At 32.1% G+C, this 19,437-nt stretch overlaps 2 protein-coding genes across 3 annotated transcripts; both read left to right on the forward strand.

Moving 5' to 3' along the window:
• The first annotated feature begins 3,397 nt into the window (after nucleotides 1-3,397).
• LOC122607266 lies at nucleotides 3,398-4,521 on the forward strand. Its single transcript, XM_043780202.1, has 2 exons — nucleotides 3,398-3,497; nucleotides 3,644-4,521. Exons 1-2 carry the CDS (start codon nucleotides 3,398-3,400, stop codon nucleotides 4,519-4,521), a joined length of 978 nt encoding a protein of 325 aa, XP_043636137.1.
• Nucleotides 4,522-13,218: 8,697 nt separating this feature from the next.
• On the forward strand, nucleotides 13,219-17,522 carry LOC122607219 (very-long-chain aldehyde decarbonylase CER3-like). Of its 2 annotated transcripts, XM_043780150.1 has the most exons (11): nucleotides 13,219-13,396; nucleotides 13,501-13,724; nucleotides 13,827-14,059; nucleotides 14,431-14,650; nucleotides 14,730-14,857; nucleotides 15,462-15,718; nucleotides 15,814-15,921; nucleotides 16,241-16,447; nucleotides 16,595-16,705; nucleotides 16,792-16,965; nucleotides 17,142-17,522. In XM_043780150.1, exons 1-11 carry the CDS (start codon nucleotides 13,268-13,270, stop codon nucleotides 17,295-17,297), a joined length of 1,947 nt encoding a protein of 648 aa, XP_043636085.1. In that variant the 5' UTR covers nucleotides 13,219-13,267; the 3' UTR covers nucleotides 17,298-17,522. The 2 variants fall into 2 exon arrangements, with proteins under 2 accessions (XP_043636085.1, XP_043636086.1); XM_043780151.1 differs by lacking the exon at nucleotides 13,219-13,396 and having other exon boundaries at nucleotides 13,676-13,728.
• Nucleotides 17,523-19,437: the final 1,915 nt, after the last annotated feature.

Here is a 19,437-nt window from a genome sequence, read left to right on the forward strand (position 1 = left end):
TTTAATCTATCTTGTTCTTGTATATATTCAATGATTCTTATCAAAAGTTCATGTCTTCTTCATGTTTTCTTTCAAATAAACACTTGATGAGGGCAAAGTTGATAGGATCTTTCTTCCCATGCTCATGCATGTCGAATTTATGAAGAAAAATCCAAGGATTCAACTAGTTTAAGACCCAAAGGTGTTGTCATAGATTAAATAACTTTTAAAGTAATTTTTCCTTTGAAATATGGTCATATTTTTATATATTTTGATGAACATATTTCTGGAGTTTTTCATAAAAATATGTTTTTAAGTTGTTGAATTGAAGATGGATAAAGATTTGTTGTTAAAATGATGAGATGATTACATGCATGCTTATATTTGCGCTAGTTTAAGTTGTTTTTGATTTGGGATTTGAGATGGATCTTTAATTGATGATTTCATATATAATTTGATGTTAAAATACATGTTAATAATCTGGGATTTATGAAGTTAGTACAAGAAATAAGGATTTTATAAGAATTCAACCAAAACTATGTCCAAAATCACTAACCGAAATCACAAGAATACAAATATAAATTCATCACTTTCATCACATGATTTTTCCATAAAATATGAAATAAAATCTGGAGAAAACACTAATGAAAGATTAAGAGATGAATTAGGATAAACAAAATGTATTGGGTTTGCCAAAATAAGTATTGAATGAAGCTATAAAGTAAAGGCATGCATTGGGCAAACAAAGTAAGCTGACAGAATCCATCTTCTGTATTTGAACGGGAAAACTGGGCATGTGAGGGCATTTTCAAGAAAAACTTTCAAAATAAAAGTTGTAGAGTAACGAGTTAAGAATAACCACCAACTGGAATTAATCAAAAATACTGAACAGAACCAAAGATATGAATTTTCTACTGAAACTGGTCAAAGCTGTTATTTTGTCTGAATATTTTATAAACTTTAAAATTTTGTATCTCCTAATCCATAAGGTTCCAGGAGGTCATACTTGGTGGAAAGTAATTCCAATGTGTTGTGAACTTAAAATAAAATCATGGGATTTTCTAGCAATCAGAACATCAAGATCTTTTGTAAAACTTCTGATGTCGCAATCAGTGCCCATTCGGGACAGTTTGTATTTGGATAATTTTTAAGGACACCAAACATCATCTAAAAATTCACCAAAAATTCACAAAAATACTAGATACATATAAGTCACTGTGTAAAAATCATTAAGGTCCAAATAATTCGGCTTGACCCCAAAATAGTAGCCAACATTTCATAAAAATGTGAAGTAAAAACAGAAAATTTGAAAGAAGCTAATCATTAGTGTAATGGGCTAAATGATGCACTAAGGAGTTAATGGGCTAGCCCGGCCCAACTAATGAGCCCATAAGGAATATAAATCAGTAGGCCCACTTGGCCCAATAACCACTATGATCCATTAATCACATAACCCAAATAAGGGTAAGCCCAATAAATAAATTAAGCCAAAGTCACTTAAAAACCCATCACATTTTGGCCCAATTGATAATGGCCCATAACACTTAAACGAATTTCATGAACCAAGTAATCGTAAGACAAATCGAGAAATATACGAGTCGAAGATAAGTGTAATCAAAATAAAACAAAGATAATTAAGTGAGATTGACATAAGTAATTATGTTAACCAAGCTATATATTGATATCACAAATGCTAATTCACGCAAAAATCGGTAACACAACAAATGATGAATAAAGATAACATAACTTAATATGGAATTTCTATATGATAACCTAACGTATCAAGTGAAACCACAAATGAAGCCAAGTTACCGAAAACGATGCGAATGTTAGTAATATACTTGGATCCCATAATTTATAGCAACATAATGAAAGTGGCATTTCTAAGTGATGGCTTAAGATAGGAACTTACGTATATTAGTTCTATCATAGGGATAGTCTTGGCTTGAAATATGATGGAGGAACATAATGGATATATGGTCAAGGAAGCTATAGATGGGAAATACCCATTTTGGATAGATGAGTATAATATGCGGCATATCAAGGTGAGTCATAGCCCCCTTTCAAACTATTTTATGTGTTTAACTATCGGGGTGAAAAACATGATATGTAAATGAAAATTGCTTTTATATATATATATGAAATGATTTTTGATAATATGATTATGAAATGAAATTGTTTCGTATGTTCAATGTGATAAATGCTTCATGATGAGCTTGAGTTCTGTCAACCCGTTTTCTTTCGGTATACTACTATTTACTCCGAAAGTGGAGGCCTGTAGTTAGAGAGTTGCGCAACTAGGATTCGTCCACCCACCCAACGTGTAACGGTGGGATGTTTGGTTGCCTTTGTGACGGCCATCATTCCCAGTCCGACCACGCGGTGTTCTAGCTACCTTATATTTAAATGGTCGTCTCCATGGCACGACCCTATTATTATTAATACGGCACTTGATTGACAGCTTGTGCCATGAAATGAACTATATATATTGTTGGACTTGATAAAATGGTAGTAGTAGTGGCTCAAGCATTTAGTCATCAAAATTATGTAAATTATGCCTTTGTGGCTAAATGAAATTGATATTGAATTATGCCCTTGTGGCTAAGTGAAATTGATATTAATATTGTTGATAATTGGAAATTGTTTGAACATACGGATTGGGTATCGTCTCTCATATGATATCTTGAAAGACGTTGAAATTGGTGATATTGAAATGATTTTGGTAACCGAATGATCTTGGTATGATATATGATTAATCGATTTATATATTTTTTCTCTCATGATGATTTGACAAATGAGAACCTGAATTTTTACTATGGATTTTTCCAAGTCTTGATATGACATTATGGTATTTGGAAACTTGATAACATGATATTAAAATTTTGTCGATCATATGGTTTGGATATTTCGAAATGTAATAGTAATCGGTTTTCTAAGTACTAAAACGGTGATGTACCAAGATTTATATAAAAACATATGCACTCACCAACTACGTTTTCGTAGTTGACACTTTTTCTTCATGCTTTTCAGGAAATAAGCTTAAGCATTGAGGATTTAAATGCTTCATGATTATTTGCATTGCACTTTGGAGTCAAAGATCAAACCTTGTGATAGGCAATGGAATCCGCCTTGATCATTGTAGTTTCCTATTTCATGTGCTTGTTATTTGGTTCGTGGACTTAATATCCAAGTATGGTGGACGCATTTGTACTTGGAAATTGGTTCACATATTTGTACATTGTAAATTATTTTTATCAAATAAAGCTATGGTAAATGTTATTTATAATCCTTTGTTTTGAATACTCGACTTTCTGTACATCTCATTGTTTCGCCTTAGTTGGGGTGTTACAATTTTTCTTGTTTTGTTTGATTAATTGTCTTGCTTGTTCTATTTGATTGTTTCTGTATTGTTGTTACAATGGTGAATACTCCACCTAGTTCTGTTCATGGTAATACTCCACCTCATTCTGTGCATAATGATTCTGATAATGATAATGATGTTGAGATAACTAAAATAAGTAAGTTGGATTTTGGAAATCCCTTGTATCTGCATGCTAGTGACATTACAAACACACCTCTTATAAGCTTAAAGTTAAAAGTTACTGAAAATTACAATGTATGGAGTTGTGCTATGTTACTTGCTTTGGAAACCAAAAATAAAAAGGTTTTATAGATGGAACTTGTGTTAGGTCTGATGAGGATGAAATTTTGGCTCAACAATGGGATAGGTGCAATGCAGTTGTGTTATCTTGGATTCTTAATTGTGTAACAGAAGAATTGTATCTAGGTCAAATTTTTTCTAAAAATGCTTCTGTAGTGTGGTCTAAATTCAAAGAAACTTATGATAAAGTAGATGGTGTTGTCACTTTTAATTTGCATAACAAGATAAATTCATTGTGTCAAAATGGTTCTGCATTATCTGAATATTATCATAAGCTTAATTCACTATGGAAACAATTTGATGCTCTAATTAAACTTCCTACTTGTGTCTGTCATGTTGCTAAAGATTTTCAAGAACATAATAAATTGATTAAGCAAATGCAGTTTCTTATGGGTCTAGATGAATCTTATCATTCTGTTAGGAGTCAGATTCTTACTAATGATCCCCTACCTTCTGTGAAATCTGCTTATGCTTTATTATCTAGAGAAGAGTCTCTTAGAAATGCTTCTATGAATTCTGTGGTCAATAAGTCTTCTTCTAATGCTTTTGCTTCTAAATTTGTGGATAACAGAAAAAAGTTTAATAGTGGTAATAATTTCAATAGAGGTCCTAATACTAATCTAAACTGCACACATTGTAAAGGTGTAGGACATACTATTGATAGATGTTTTGAGCTTGTTGGATATCCACCTGGTTATAAAAAGAAATCCAATTTTCAGTCTTCTCAAAGAAATGTTTATAATAACAATGTTGTTTCAAATAAGTATGTTTCTAATACTGATAAAACTGGTGCTAGTTCTAGTACTAGTACTAGTCCTGCTTCTACTTCTTTCTCTCTTTCAACTGAACAGATGACAAGACTTATGAGTCTTTTTAAGTGACAAAGCTGAAGTTTTTGGTAATCATGCCAATATGGCAGGTAGTTTTTTTAATGCTAACATTTTTTCAATCAAAATTTTGATAAGTTCTTTGCTGCAAACAATGATAGTTCTAAAACCAAACATAATGGGTGGATATCTGATTCTGGTGCTAACCAGCACATGACTTTTAATTCTGATAAAATTGAGAATGGTATTGATGTTTCAAATCTAAATCTTAGTGTTGGTCATCCTAATGGAACTGTGGCTAAAATTGTTATGATTGGTAATCTTAAATTAAACAAAATGGTTACTCTGTTTGATGTGTTGGTTATTCCTGAGTATTGTGTGAATTTATTAAGTATACATAAATTGGCTAAAGACAATAAAAGATTCATTGGTTTTGATGAAAATAAGTGTTATATTCAGGATTTGAAAACAAGAACCACTCTTTGGACTGGTAGTCAGAGAGGTGGTCTGTATGTGCTTGATGATCATTCTTCTTTTCAAGGCGTGTCTAATAATTGTGTGTTTACTTGCTATGTTTCTCAATCTCTGTGGCATAGTAGACTAGGGCACCCTGCAGACCAAGTATTAAATATTCTTAAGGATAAGATCAATGTTGATATTAATTTTGATACTTTACCTTGTGACATTTGTCACAAAGCTAACAGACCAGGGAACCTTTCCCTTTAAGTGATCACACCTCACATTGTTTGGGTGATTTAATTCATATGGACTTGTGGGGACCTTACAGGGTTGTAAGTAGGGAAGAGTATAAGTATTTTCTGACTATTGTAGATGATTTCTCTAGGGCTATTTGGACTTATCTTATTAAATCTAAAGATGAAGTTTTTTATAAGATAAAAGAGTATGCTTTACTCTTAGAAACTCAATTTGATAAAAAAAAAAATCAAAGTAATTAGAACAGATAGTGGTTCTGAGTTTATAAATTTTAACATGAAACAGTTTTGTATTGACAAAGGTATTTTTCATCAAACCACTATTGCTTACACTCCTTAACAAAATGGCATTGTAGAAAAGAAACATAGGCATCTTTTTAATGTTGCAAGATCCCTTATGTTTCAGGGGGGATTACCTCTTAATTTGTGGAGTGAGTGTATTCTAACTGCTACCTATTTGATTAGCAGGCTTCCTTCATCTGTGCTAAATGGTAGTTCTCCTTATTATATGATTTATAAAGTTGATCCTTCTCTAGATCACTTAAGGTCTTTTGGTTGTCTTTGTTATGCTACTGTGCTAAATAATTTTGATAAATTCAGCAATAGAGCTAAAAGATGTGTTCTCATTGGCTATGGTCATTCTAAAAAAGGTTATAAAGTTTATAGTTTGGATTCAAAAAATATTTTTTATTCCAGAGATGTTAAGTTTTATGAAACTTTGTTTCCCTTTAAAATGAAAGCTTTTTCTCAAAATAGTTTGGAAGAAAAAGAAAGTAATTCTGTTAATCATTTAAATTTTTTTAATAACTGGTTTTCTGATAATGACAATCTTCATGACCTTATTCCCAATGATGAAGAGAAGCACAATAACAGAAGTGATGGCAAAGGTTCTAACTTGTCTGGAAGTTCAAAAACACATTCTCCATCTACCACAATTTATGAATTTAATAATTCAGAACTGTTTGGCAGTAGTATGAATGATGATTCTAGAACTACCACAAGGCATGAGCCATCTGCATCACTTGATGATAATATAAATTCTGAGGGAATGGATGCTAATGTTTTTGATGAAATTGAAATACAAGATCATATAAACCAAGTTGCTAATACTAGAAAATCTGAAAGAACTTCTAAGCAACCTAGTTATTTAAAAGACTATGTTGTGGGAAATGTTAAGTATAGTATAGACATAGTTGTGTGTTATGCTAACTTGAGTTCTGAAAATCATTGTTTTATTTCAAATTTAAACAAAGGGGTTGAACCAAAGAATTTTTATGAAGCCTCAAAAGATTTAAATTGGATACAAGCTATGAATAATGAAATGGAAGCTTTACATAAGAATAATACTTAGGGAAATTTTTGATCTTCCTAAAGGAAGAGAACCTATTGGTTGTAAATGGATCTTTAACATCAAGTATAAAGCTGGTGGTGAGATTGAGAGATACAAAGCTAGGCTGGTTGCTAAGGGATATAGTCAAAGGGAAGGTGTAGATTATGATGAAACCTTCTCTCCTATTGTTAAGATGGTCAGTGTTAGGTGTTTACTTTCCATTGCTGTTCATAATGACTGGCCTCTCTTTCAATTAGACATTAATAATGCTTTTCTTTATGGTGATCTTCATGAAGATGTTTATATGTGTTTGCCAGAAGGATACTATGATAGTAATAGTAATAAAGTATGCAAGTTACTCAAATCTCTTTATGGTCTAAAACAAGCACCTAGGCAATGGAATGAAAAACTCAGTCTTTCTCTATGTGAATATGGTTTTGTTCAAAGCAAGAGTGATTATTCTTTATTTGTGTATAAAAAGGAGTTTGTTTTCCTTGCTTTGTTTATGTATGTGGATGATATTGTTCTCACTGGTAATAGTGTAAGTGAAACTGAAAAGGTGAAACTGTTTTTACAAACAAAGTTCTTAATTAAAGACTTGGGGAAACTTAAATACTTTCTTGGTATTGAAGTGTTATATAATACTAATGGAATTTGTTTGTCTCAAAGGAAGTATTGTATGGAATTGTTATATGAGTTTGGATTACTTGGATGTAAGCCTATGAAAACTCCCATGGAAGTCAATTATACTATCTCAAGAACCACTGATAAGAATAAACCTTTTAGTAATATTTCTGTTTATCAAAAGTTAATTGGAAAGTTGATTTATTTAACCCTTACTAGGCCTAATATTAATTACTATGTGCATGCTTTGAGCCAATTTATGCATGCTCCTACTGAAGAGCACTTACAATTAGCCTTTAGAGTTTTGAGGTACTTGAAATTATCACTAGGAAAAGGTGTTCAGTTTATCAAAACAGATAAGTTTGATCTTTGTGGTTATGTTGATTCTGACTGGGGAAGATGTCTCAATACTAGAAGGTCTGTTACAGGGTTTGGTATTTTTCTTGGAGGTTCACTTGTTTCCTGGAAAAGTAAAAAGCAACCTACTGTTGCTAGGTCTTCTGCAGAAGCAAAATATAGGGCCTTAGCTTCAGTAACTTGTGAAATCCTTTGGATCATACATTTGTTACTTGACTTAAATATTGGAAATATGCTTCCTGTTGGTATTTTTTGTGACAATAAATCTGCAATCCAGATTGCTGGGAATCCTGTGTTCCATGAAAGAACTAAACACTTAGAAATTGACTTACATTTTGTAAGAGAAAAGATTAATGCTGGTTTGATCAAGGTTATAAAACTTGACTCAAAGGATAACACTGCTGACATTTTTACCAAGAGTTTAAGTGCTGGTCAACATCATTTGCTGAGCTCCAAGTTGGGTTTAAAAGATTTGTTTAGTGTTAAGGTTGATGGGGGATGTTAAATTATCAACCTTAATACTATCTTATATATCTTAATTTTTACGCACTTACTAGGTTATGCCGGTTTGGATGCTCTTTAGCAGGTTGATATAAGTTCAAGGGTTGTTGTGCAAATATTAAATATTTGATGAAGTTTGGAGCTAATTCTATCAAGAAGCAAAGTTCAGGGATTAAAGTTGGAAGCTGATATTCTTCTCCAGGATATATACTCACTTAGGTTTTTTGGGCCGAGACATGCAGCCATATTTTTCACACACAAATATTTTCTTTGTTCTCTGGTTTATATTTGATATATATATATATATATATATATCTTGATCTCCTTGATCAAATATATATTTCTGCTATTGATTCTGTAATTAATCTTGAGCATATAGCTTAAGATTTTGTATTTTCTTTTTGTAATCAAACTCTTTATCACAATAATAATAAGGTCATAATCGGGCCGACTGATTCATTAAAGGTACTTGTGATTTCGTTTTAAGTGTTAATGGTAATTAACTAGTTAATATTTACACATTCCTTTTGGCTTATCTTATACTCGGTATTTTTTTTAGCTTATGTTTCATTAACAAAAAGATTATCAGTATTAATAGGCCAACTTAAAAAGTTTCACATCTTTAGCTTATAAAAACTAACTTATTAAGGCTAATAAATCGATAAGATGAAGTTGTTTGGACATAAAAAGAAGCTTATCTATACCTATACTATATTATAAAGCAGATTCCCCTGTCTAACATTTTAAATTTCAACATTTATACTTTCCTAAAATGCCCTTTCTATCAATTCTATATTATCAAACACCCTTTCTCTCTCTTCAAATCTCAACCAATCATTTTTTTTCTATCTCCTCCATAAATCATTTATTCTTCCAATTCATTCAAAATCTTTTATCTCACAAACCGTAATTATATGGGTGTTCTTAAAATTTCATGGTCTCACAAACGTAAATAAGCTAATAAGTCCCTTTAATAAGCTAAGCCAAATGACCCCAATCTCAGTACAAAAAATTGGGGATATAGGGGACAAAACTTGACCTTCACAATTGACTAGTTTAGTGCTAAACTAACTGAATGTGGAGCCGATCAAAAATCAGTATTGTATTTAAAATTTAGTTTTCGTTTTACAGATTCTTCATCGGCTAAATCTTTTGTGATTATGAACTTTTTATGTTTTTCTACCTTTAAGATATGTTAAGGTGAGTGATTTCGGAAATCTGAACAAGATGAATATTCTACTCGATCAATAAGTCAATATTGTGGATACATAAAGAGAAAAATATTGTGGATACTTAATTCGACATATCGTCAACTTGATATATATAAGCAGGTTTTAGGTAAAATAAAACAAGTATTAAAGTAAAATAAATAAAACAATAGGTTTTTCTTAACTGAAGATCACCGTGCATCATGAAAATCATTGTGCATCAATTGCTTCATGAATCTTTGTGCATCAATTTAACCATGATCCAAGGGTCAAGATCATGTCTTATTTGTTTTACTTTAATAGTTGTTTTACAATACCTAACCCCTATATAAGCAAAACTCATATAATAACCTATTTATTAACTATATAAATTGTATCTAATCTCAATGTATCTTCTAACCTCCTAGATGAATCTTGGTCGATGAATATTATTATAGGGTCCAATGATCCATATTAATATTATGTATTTCAAACTAGTTTTTTTTCCCCCGGGCGTTGGCCCGAAAGACATTACGTAACATCTATACATTTAAAAGTTATATAAAATGAAACTTGCGTGGCAAAAGTTCAAAAGTGAAAAGTTATGTGAAAATAGTAAAGAAAAAGAAGTTTTGGTAGCTGAATTTGGAAAATTTAAAGTTATGTGGTAACAAGTTGAGAATATGAAACTTTGTTCACAAAGGGAAAAAAAATCTAAAAGTTATATGGTGAAAAGTAAAAAAAATGAAATTTTCATGACAAAAGTTAAAAAATATATAGTTTAATTGGGGGGCAAAAATGTAGAAGAAAAAAAGTTGGTGTTAAAAATATAAAAGTATAAAAGTTTATTGTAATTAAAATTGGTATTGTGTAAAAAGTATAGTTTTTAAAGTTTTGTGATAAAAGTAAAAATATTAAAAAATTTACGGTAGCAAATGTCTCTTTAATTGTTATATATAATACCTTTACTAATAAAGTAATAAGTGTAAGATATAGGTAGTTTTTTTTACGGGGGTTTGACTTGGGTATGCTCAAGTTCAAATATGTGGAAACAGGGTTTACCTGATTAATCGTCGTATTTTTGGGCGCATTAGTAAGGGGTTTTCCCCATTGAGAATTTGAAATAGGCAATTTTACTTCGAATGAGCTTTCTAGTGCGAACTTCGTTACGACAACGTATGTTAGATATCTCGCTGTCGAATCATGACACAAAGTTTCAAGCGAACTTAAACTTTTTTAAAAAATAATAATAAGTGTGACTTTAAAAGCACAAGTTAAGAAAATATGTACTCGTAATAAATATAGATAAACATTAACATCGGCCAACTTTGTGGGCGTGGTTTCATGAGTTCTAACCTTTTTTTTTTTTCTTTTTTATGGCTTGACCGATAGCGTAGCAGATTGCAAAAAAATGCAATGAAAACTCCAAAAAAGATACAACTTTGGCGCCTCAAATCTTTTTGGGTTTTATATATGAAAAATAAAACTACTTAATGAAAAAAATAAGAGTTAAAGGCAAAACTGGTCCTTGTGGTTTGTCCACTTTAATAATGGAATTTCTACTCGAAGATCGTTACAATGAGGGTTTTTGTTTTAAGATATTTTAGCAATCTTGGTCATTATTTTGACTAATCCTTTAAAGGTTGTCATCAAGTGTGCACATGATGGCACGCAGGCACGTGCAGGGGTATTTTGTCATCCCATCTTACCTAGGGTTGTTCATTATTTGGGTAGACCCGAAAAACCACCAAATCCAAATGTATTTTGGTTAAATAATTTTGGGTTATTTGGATTTAGGTCGGTTTAGTGGTTCAATCGAATTATTTAAGTGGGTTTTGGATTGGTTATGGGTATGAAAATAATATTTTGGGGATCGCCCGAACCCGAGGTACACTTTTATTTTTAGAACGGCCGAGGTACACTTCACTACGTATCTTTTTAATTTTGGGAATGAAGGATTTTTATGACCAAATTGATTTCAATTTTGAAATCCCTCACTCTTAACACTGAAATTGAAATCGTTTTCCTGATTTGTTTAATGCAATGGTGTGGTTTTTAATTATTAGTTTCTCTTGGATGGTGTGGAATGGACAATTAAATCTACATTTTGATCGATGTTTATTATCATGCATGATCACATTCGGTTAAACAATAACTGAACCAAATAAACCGAAAGCTTATTTGGTTGGTTTGGATTGGTTATGAATATAGTTGGTTTGAGTGTTGGGCGGTATTAAAATTTTCAAAAAACCATTTAAACCGAACAATTTAACCCCTCAAAACCGAGACTTAGCCGTTTGAACACCCTTAATCTTCCCCACAGTTGGAATAAGCACATTCTTCCTGTTTATTCAAAGATTGCAACAGAGTATTTTTCAAAATCTTCTTTCTTTAAGTTTGATCGTAAATTTATTTGAAAAAATTATATAGTACTAGATGAAATTCATATTAATGAAAGATATTTTAAAAACCTAACTCATTTATATATTTTATATTAAGTGTTGTATAGCATAAATAAAAATATATATCAAAGTTAGAGAATAAAAAAACTAAAAATGAAAATATGACATTTAAAATAAAACAAATGGGGTGATATATTCGGATTTGAAATGGAGATGACATATCGTTCCGTCAGGACCGATAATTAGTCGATTATATATCTTTAAAAACACAATTGCTAGTGAAAATTATAAACCTCGTACATGTATCCGCTGGTCAACTTTATGGGCTTTACTCATCCATAACGGATGGTTATATGCTTACCGCGGCTTTTTTCTCAACCAATGACATCCCTAGTCAATTTGATCATTTTTCTTTATCTAAAAATAACATAAAATGATAAAATAACCAAAAATACAAGTGATGACATATTTTCTGTTGGATATTTTAATGTAATTGGGTTAACTTGTTTGATCAGTATTGTCATAATAATACATCATATAGGATTGGTGGTGTGGAGTGCACGCCTATTTGAATTTATTATGACCTTAGGGGCGAAGCCCCTAAGGTACGGGGGTCCGGGGGCAGCGCCCCTGGGAGCGGGGTCTAAGGGGCGGCAGCCCCTGGCGGGGTCCAAGGGGCAGAGCCCCTGGTTGGGGTCGAGCTGAGGGACTAAAAATGGCAATTTCGAAACCTTGCAAATAACTGCCTTCTGGTGGATTTATACAACCCGTAACAAACTTTCTGATCATTCTTTTTTCTTTCTTCTTTCTGGTTCTTTTCTCTCAAATAATAAACACACAGAACGTACTTAATTCTCTGAATTGTATCCGATTGAATAGTTTGGGTGAACCGCCAAATTGATTCAATCTGAAAGTGATTACACGCCTTTCAGAGTTTAATTATATCCGGTTATCTGTTCGTTATTCACGAATTTCCCCAACATTTTCTAACCCCAATTCAAGATAGTGTATGACATTTTCCAAACTTCTGGATTGGGGGCTAAATTTAGATGTTAGTTTGAACATCTTTGTATGTATAATAAAAAAGTTCTATAAATGCTAAAACACCAAATCCTATCATAACTACAAGTCTATAATCAGTTAAAGACAATATTAAGTGAGTTAAATTCGATCACATCGTACGTGGCTCCATGAATTCCATGGGAATTTTTGACTTTATAACATCATATTATAGCTGCTCGCAAACTGCAACAATTTAATGAGGATCAAAACTCTAAAAAAAATTGAAAAATCGCCAACAATTTCTCAACTAAAAACCACCACCACCCTCCATTGGACATTTTGCCAGCCTTTATTAATTCCTTCCGTTGCATCATTGTATTGTTGTTACTTGCCTGCCAATTAGTCTTGATTAATTACTTGATTGGTACCCTTAACTGCTATCCTCACTTCTATTTTTATTTTATCTAATTAAGCCATTACACGTGTATAATCATTATTACATAATTGTATCTACTATATATGCATGTATTATGTGTATACGTCCTCATCACTTGTGCTGTCCAATAACACAGATAAGTATTTGAAGCCTAGCTCAAGTATTTAAAGATATATATATATATATATATATAAAAGTAGTGAGTTTTGAGGATTTTTTTTTGAAGTTCAAAATCTTTCTTTAAAACAATGGATACCCAAAAGGAAAATTTGCTTGAAAAATTCGAAAAAGATGTAGAAGATGAAAAACTTTTTGCCTCAGGGAAAATTGGAGCACCATTATTTGATTGGCCATGGCAAAATTTGGGAAGTAACAAGGCATGTATTTCTAAAAATGTTTACTTTTTCCATTTATATATATTGGTGATATATTTAGTATAGCTTTTTTAGTCTAAAAGTTTAAGTTTTCTTGCTTGAATCAGTACCTTTTGTTTGTGCCACTTCTTGTTGAGTTCATATATTCAACACTATATGAAAAGAGGCGAAGCGAGTATATTTGGTGTTTGCATATCCTAATCTTGTCTTCGCTAAGAGGACTTGTGCATCAGTTATGGAGTTCATGTAATAACATGCTTTTTCTTAATCGAAATCATCGATTATCTCATAAAGGCATTGGTTTTGATCAAATCGATAGAGAATGGCATTGGTATGTATGTCTTTTGCCTTCATATATGATATAATTTGAGGTTCTTTAATTTGAGGTCACAAATTGAAGTTTTTGCGATTTTTCTCTTTAATTTAATTACAGGGACAATTTTATCATACTTCAAGCATATGTGGCTTCAATAATCTTCTTGATGAATCCTTTAATGACTAATCTTCCTATTTGGAAAACAACCGGGATTCTAACTTGTATAGTCTTTCATATTGGGTTCTCAGAACCTCTATATTATTGGCTTCATAGATTATTACATTCATCTTATCTATTCCAACAATATCACTGGCTACACCATAGTTCTGAAGTGAATCATCCATATACAGGTAAAAGGGTCAATAAGTTAATGGCACAAAACTCAATCTTTTGTATGAGATCATAAAACGTAACACCCAATGTCATCTTCCACGGGTTTTGGGTCCCAGTACCATATTTTATGGTGTATGGGGAGGTTGACATGTAGACAACCTTACTCCTATCTAAGATAAAGAGGCTGCTCCAGTTTCTACCAAAGGTAGAGAAAGACTTCTAGTCTTGCTGGGCATAAAGATCAAAATCTTAGACCTCTGTACCCAGAGACAAGGGCTCCAACCACTTGATGCAACCCAGTTGGTTTAAACTTTTGTATGAGATCAGTTGTATCAAATTTGTTTACTCACCGTTTCTTCTAGCTTAAGTTTTACTATTTTTGATGCAGCTGGGCATGCTACTTTTTTGGAGCATTTATTATTTTGTATAGTTATAGGAGTTCCGATCTTTGGGACTACATTGATTGGACATGGTTCAGTCATCATGTTCTACGGTTATGTTTTGGTATTTGATCTCCTTAGATGTATGGGGCATAGTAATGTCGAAGTTGTTCCTCATCACATTTTCGATACTCTGCCTAAACTCAAATGGCTTATCTACACGCCGACGTAAGTTTTATACATTGATAAATTAACGAGTAACTAATAGACACTTAATCATCATTGTAATTTTTTTTTCTTTGGTTAGGTACCATTTTATACACCATAGAGACATGAAGACTAATTTTTGCCTCTTTATGCCTCTCTTTGATGTTTTGGGAAAGACCATGAATGAGATATCTTGGGATCTTCATAAAGAAATAAGTTCAATTGAAGGTATATTTCAATCTATAATCCATATATAGCTCTATGACATATGGTAATCACTATGGATTTCCATAAAAATCTTGAGAAGTTACCATTTTTACACATAGGCCAAACTGTAAAAGTGAACTATTTGACTAGAGTATTTCAGAGTTTTCAAGAATTTTGATATTTTGCAAATTAAAGTAACCAAGAGAACATAGCTTGATTGGTATGGTAGTGTCCAATGAAGGAAGACTAGAAGGCAAAGGTCTCTAGTTCGATCCCGTGAATGTGGAACATCTCGATCTGGGCTCCATATAGATGGGTGGGGCGGGCCAGCTATGGCCTTTGGACAATGGATCACCCCAGATGCGGGATTTGGATTTGGGTTGTTAAAAAACCCAAATCAATTACCATTCATTTATCCACATATTATATAACGAGTCATTAAAGTAGTCAGAAGTAGGTCAAACAAAATGACACTTCCAATTTGATAGGGCAAGCAAGTGGCAAATGTGGTCACCCATCCATTATAAATCTTATAGTGATCAGAGGTGTTTAATGTTTGATTGTTTGTGTTTTAAGATAAATATCTTAAATACTCTAATAAATGGTTGTGTAACTGTTTTTGTAGGCAAGAAGGCCAAAGCCCCTGAATTTGTGTTTCTTGCACATGGAGTTGATATCATGTCATCACTACATGTTCCATTTGTGTTTAGATCACTAAGCTCATGGCCATTTGTCACAGAACTAATCATGTTCCCAATGTGGCCTTATGCTTTATTGGTGGTATTGATCATGTGGGCTAAATCAAAGCCTTTTTTGCTCTCATTCTGCCATCTTAGAGGAAAATTACTCCAAAGTTGGATTGTACCAAGATTTGGTTTCATGGTAACCTACCTACTTGGCCCAATTTATTTGTGTACATATTATACTGAAATAGGACTTTTTTTGTTTACTTAGAATGAGTTTATATATAATTGCAGTATTTTCTACCATTTGCGAAAGACGGCATAAATGAGAAAATTGAAGAAGCTATACTAATGGCTGATCGAATTGGTGTCAAGGTTCTTAGTCTTGCTGCCTTGAACAAGGTTTGTATAATTGTCTTTCATCACTCATTACACAAAACAAAAGTTAGGCCTAAAAATGCTTAAACACTCTGCCTAATGTAGTATGTAAATTCCAAACCTCTCTAAATTTGGCGGATATGGTAATTTGGTCCCGGGGTCCGGGGATGATGGCATTTGGTCCCAAAGATTTACCCAACTGTGGGCAGGCTATGGGCAACTGTCCATATATCATAAATGTGTTAGCTAGTTGCCCATTATGTTATCGCCAAACTAGTTGTCGTTTATCTTGATTATATGCAAGTTTAAACCACATTGATGGTAAATAATTGTGGATTTACAGAATGAAGCGTTGAATGGAGGTGGGAAACTTTTTGTCAAGAAACTTCCTAATCTCAAGGTTCGTGTAGTCCATGGAAATACATTGACTGCAGCAGTTATTCTTAATGAGATTCCTCCAGAAACCAAAGAGGTGTTTTTGACAGGAGCTACTTCTAAGCTTGGAAGAGCAATTGCCCTCTACTTAGCTCGTCGTAAAACTAGAGTCTTGGTATGGTTTTTGAGAACATTTCTATTGTTTCATTACTCCACAGGTGTCAATTTCATTTGGTTAAGTTTCATTACTTGAAAAGGTTAAGTTCTAATTACTTCCATCGGATTGTATCTTGATATGGGTTACTGCTAAATTGTTCTGCAGATGCTTACTGAATCTACAGAAAGGTTTTCAAGAATTCAGAAAGAAGCTTCAGTGGAAAATCAGAACTTATTGGTACAAGTGACCAAGTATCAAGCAGCTAAACACTGCAAGGTTAGCTTGTGTGCATTGTTCAAGATATTATATTTACATTAGACTCTTAGCCGTTCTGATTCAAATATTTTTGATGAATATAATAGACGTGGATTCTGGGCAAATGGACCACACCAAGACAGCAAAGATGGGCACCGCCTGGAACACATTTCCATCAGTTTGTGGTTCCACCTGTGTTTGAATTCAGAAGAGATTGCACTTATAGTAAGCTTGCAGCAATGAGGCTTCCTGATGACGTACAAGGCTTAGGCGTCTGCGAGGTAATGTAAAAAAACAGAACAATACCTGTTGGCAAAGTGACAATAATCATAAAATCATCAAGGGGAACAAAATTTACAATTTTACAGTATAATAGTTGGTTTTTTTTTATCTGCATTGGCATTATCTATTTTTAAGTACTGCTGAATAAGGTATTATCCTTGTTTCATTTGTGCAGTACACCATGGAGAGAGGTGTGGTTCATGCTTGTCATGCCGGTGGGATGGTACATCTTCTTGAAGGTTGGATGCATCACGAAGTTGGTGCAATCGACGTGGACCAGGTTGATTTGGTGTGGGAAGCGGCTCTAAGACATGGGTTCAAACCAGTTTAAAGATGTCTGCTTAGATGCATAACTCAACAACAGAGGATTTGAAACTTCAAAATAGTGACAGTTTTTACTTAAAGAAAATATACACATTGATTAAAGGAGTGTAAACTTGCTCCATGTATTCATTCATGTAAAAAGTATAAATTTTCAATATAGTGTTTAATAAAGTTTCAATAAAGAAAAATGATTTATATACAAAAAAATTTAACCTTATAATCTTTCTAGTAACATATGAATGTGAGATCTGTGATTCACTAATTCTTTTTTTTTCATGTTGAATTTTTTTTGAAGTATCATGATCTGCTTATAAATATTAGGGTTAAGTCACTGGATAAACAATGTCATTTCCCTCATTTACATGATTGCCCATTGAACTGGATTATTGATGTGTATTAGCCATATACTTTTCAATTTTTTACATGGTTCACCAAGTGCTGACCTGATGACCTGGTATAACAGATTAATCTCTATTTACATGGTTGCTCATTGAACTGGATGACTAATGTACTTTCCCTCATTTACATGGTTGTCAATTGAACTGGATTATTAGTATATATCACCAACATACTTTCCTATTTTTTACTTGGTTGACCAAATATTGACCTGATGACCTACAATAACAGGTTAAACTCTATATTTACTTTTATTTTTCCAGAAACTATCTTCATCGATTCTCCATGCGAAAATTCCGATAAAAATTCCGGCGATCATGTTCTTTCGTTTCAAATTGACCTAAATGTCCATAAACTGGGTCATACTGGGTCGTCAGTTCATGAATTTAGGTGATACTGGACTTGAAAATATTTTCAGAAGAGTTATTATTGATCAAAAGGAAAAGTAAAATCCTAGAGTACGGGTCATAACGGATTGAGTTGATTGAAGATCATAGACTAATTTATATTGTTAGTACAATTATATTATTATGATATTATTAAAAATATAAGCATATCTAGTATATGCTTATACAGTTATTATATAATATTATAGTATAGTTATATAATAAGTTTTTATTGAAAATTAATGAAGAGGATGAAGCAGAAATAAATAAATTTTTGAAAAAATAAAAATAGAGATTAACTTGTTATTATAGGTCATCAGGTCAACATTCGGTTAACCATGTAATAATTTGAAAAGTATGTGGGTAATGTATATTAATAATTCAATTCAATAGGCAACCATCTTAATGAGGGAAAACACATTAGTCATTCAGTTCAATGGGCAACCATGTAAATAGAGATTAACCTGTTATAGCAGGTCATTAGGTCAGCAGTTGGTCAACCATGTAAAAAGTTGAAAAGTATATGGGTGATACACATCAATAATCAAGTTCAATAGGCAACCATGTTAATGAGAGAAAGTATATTATTCATCCAATGACTTAACCCTAAATATTATTAAAAGAATAAGTTGGGAAGATTTATCATTATTAGTGGAAGCAATTAACCATATGAAAATTGAGAATAACCTGAATGACATAGAATCTCAATTATGTATACATTTTAGTATTTTATCACCTTTCACAAGTTTAAAAAAATGTGAAATAAGATGCATTTTTCTCCCTAAACTAACATTTGTCATACGAAAATTACTATAGGGAAGTGAAGGTGTTGCTGTTATGCATTTAAGTTGGGTAAAATCTTTCTCATATGCTAAACTTTTAATCCATAAAAAACATGGAGGCCCATTATTTATTCATTATACAATTATAGATTAAAAAATTAGCATGTGAGAGGAATTTCACTCAAGTTAGGTGTGTGGTAACACCACCTTCACTTTTCCCCATTACTATTTACAAAGCAAAATAGTAAATTTGTTTCATTCTCTCTCCAATATAGCTTCGCCTACCCAAATCTTTATCTTTATCTTTTATATAATAAAACACAACTAACCTAACCATTTATTAACAAATCACAACTCTCCAATCCTAGTGATGTCATTATTAATTTATATATATAATTTAAAAATCGTAATTATTATCCAAATATATATATATATATATAATATATATATATATATTAGTATATTAGTAATTACTTTATAATTATTACATATTTGTACCTATCAAAAACTTGAAAAAAAAAATTTTGACTTTTTTTTAATTAAATAGTTAAAAGTTCTCAACCTATTATCTATAAAAAAAATT

Source organism: Erigeron canadensis, chromosome 7 (assembly GCF_010389155.1).
Source record: "Erigeron canadensis isolate Cc75 chromosome 7, C_canadensis_v1, whole genome shotgun sequence".
In the NCBI taxonomy this organism is placed as follows: Eukaryota; Viridiplantae; Streptophyta; class Magnoliopsida; order Asterales; family Asteraceae; genus Erigeron; species Erigeron canadensis.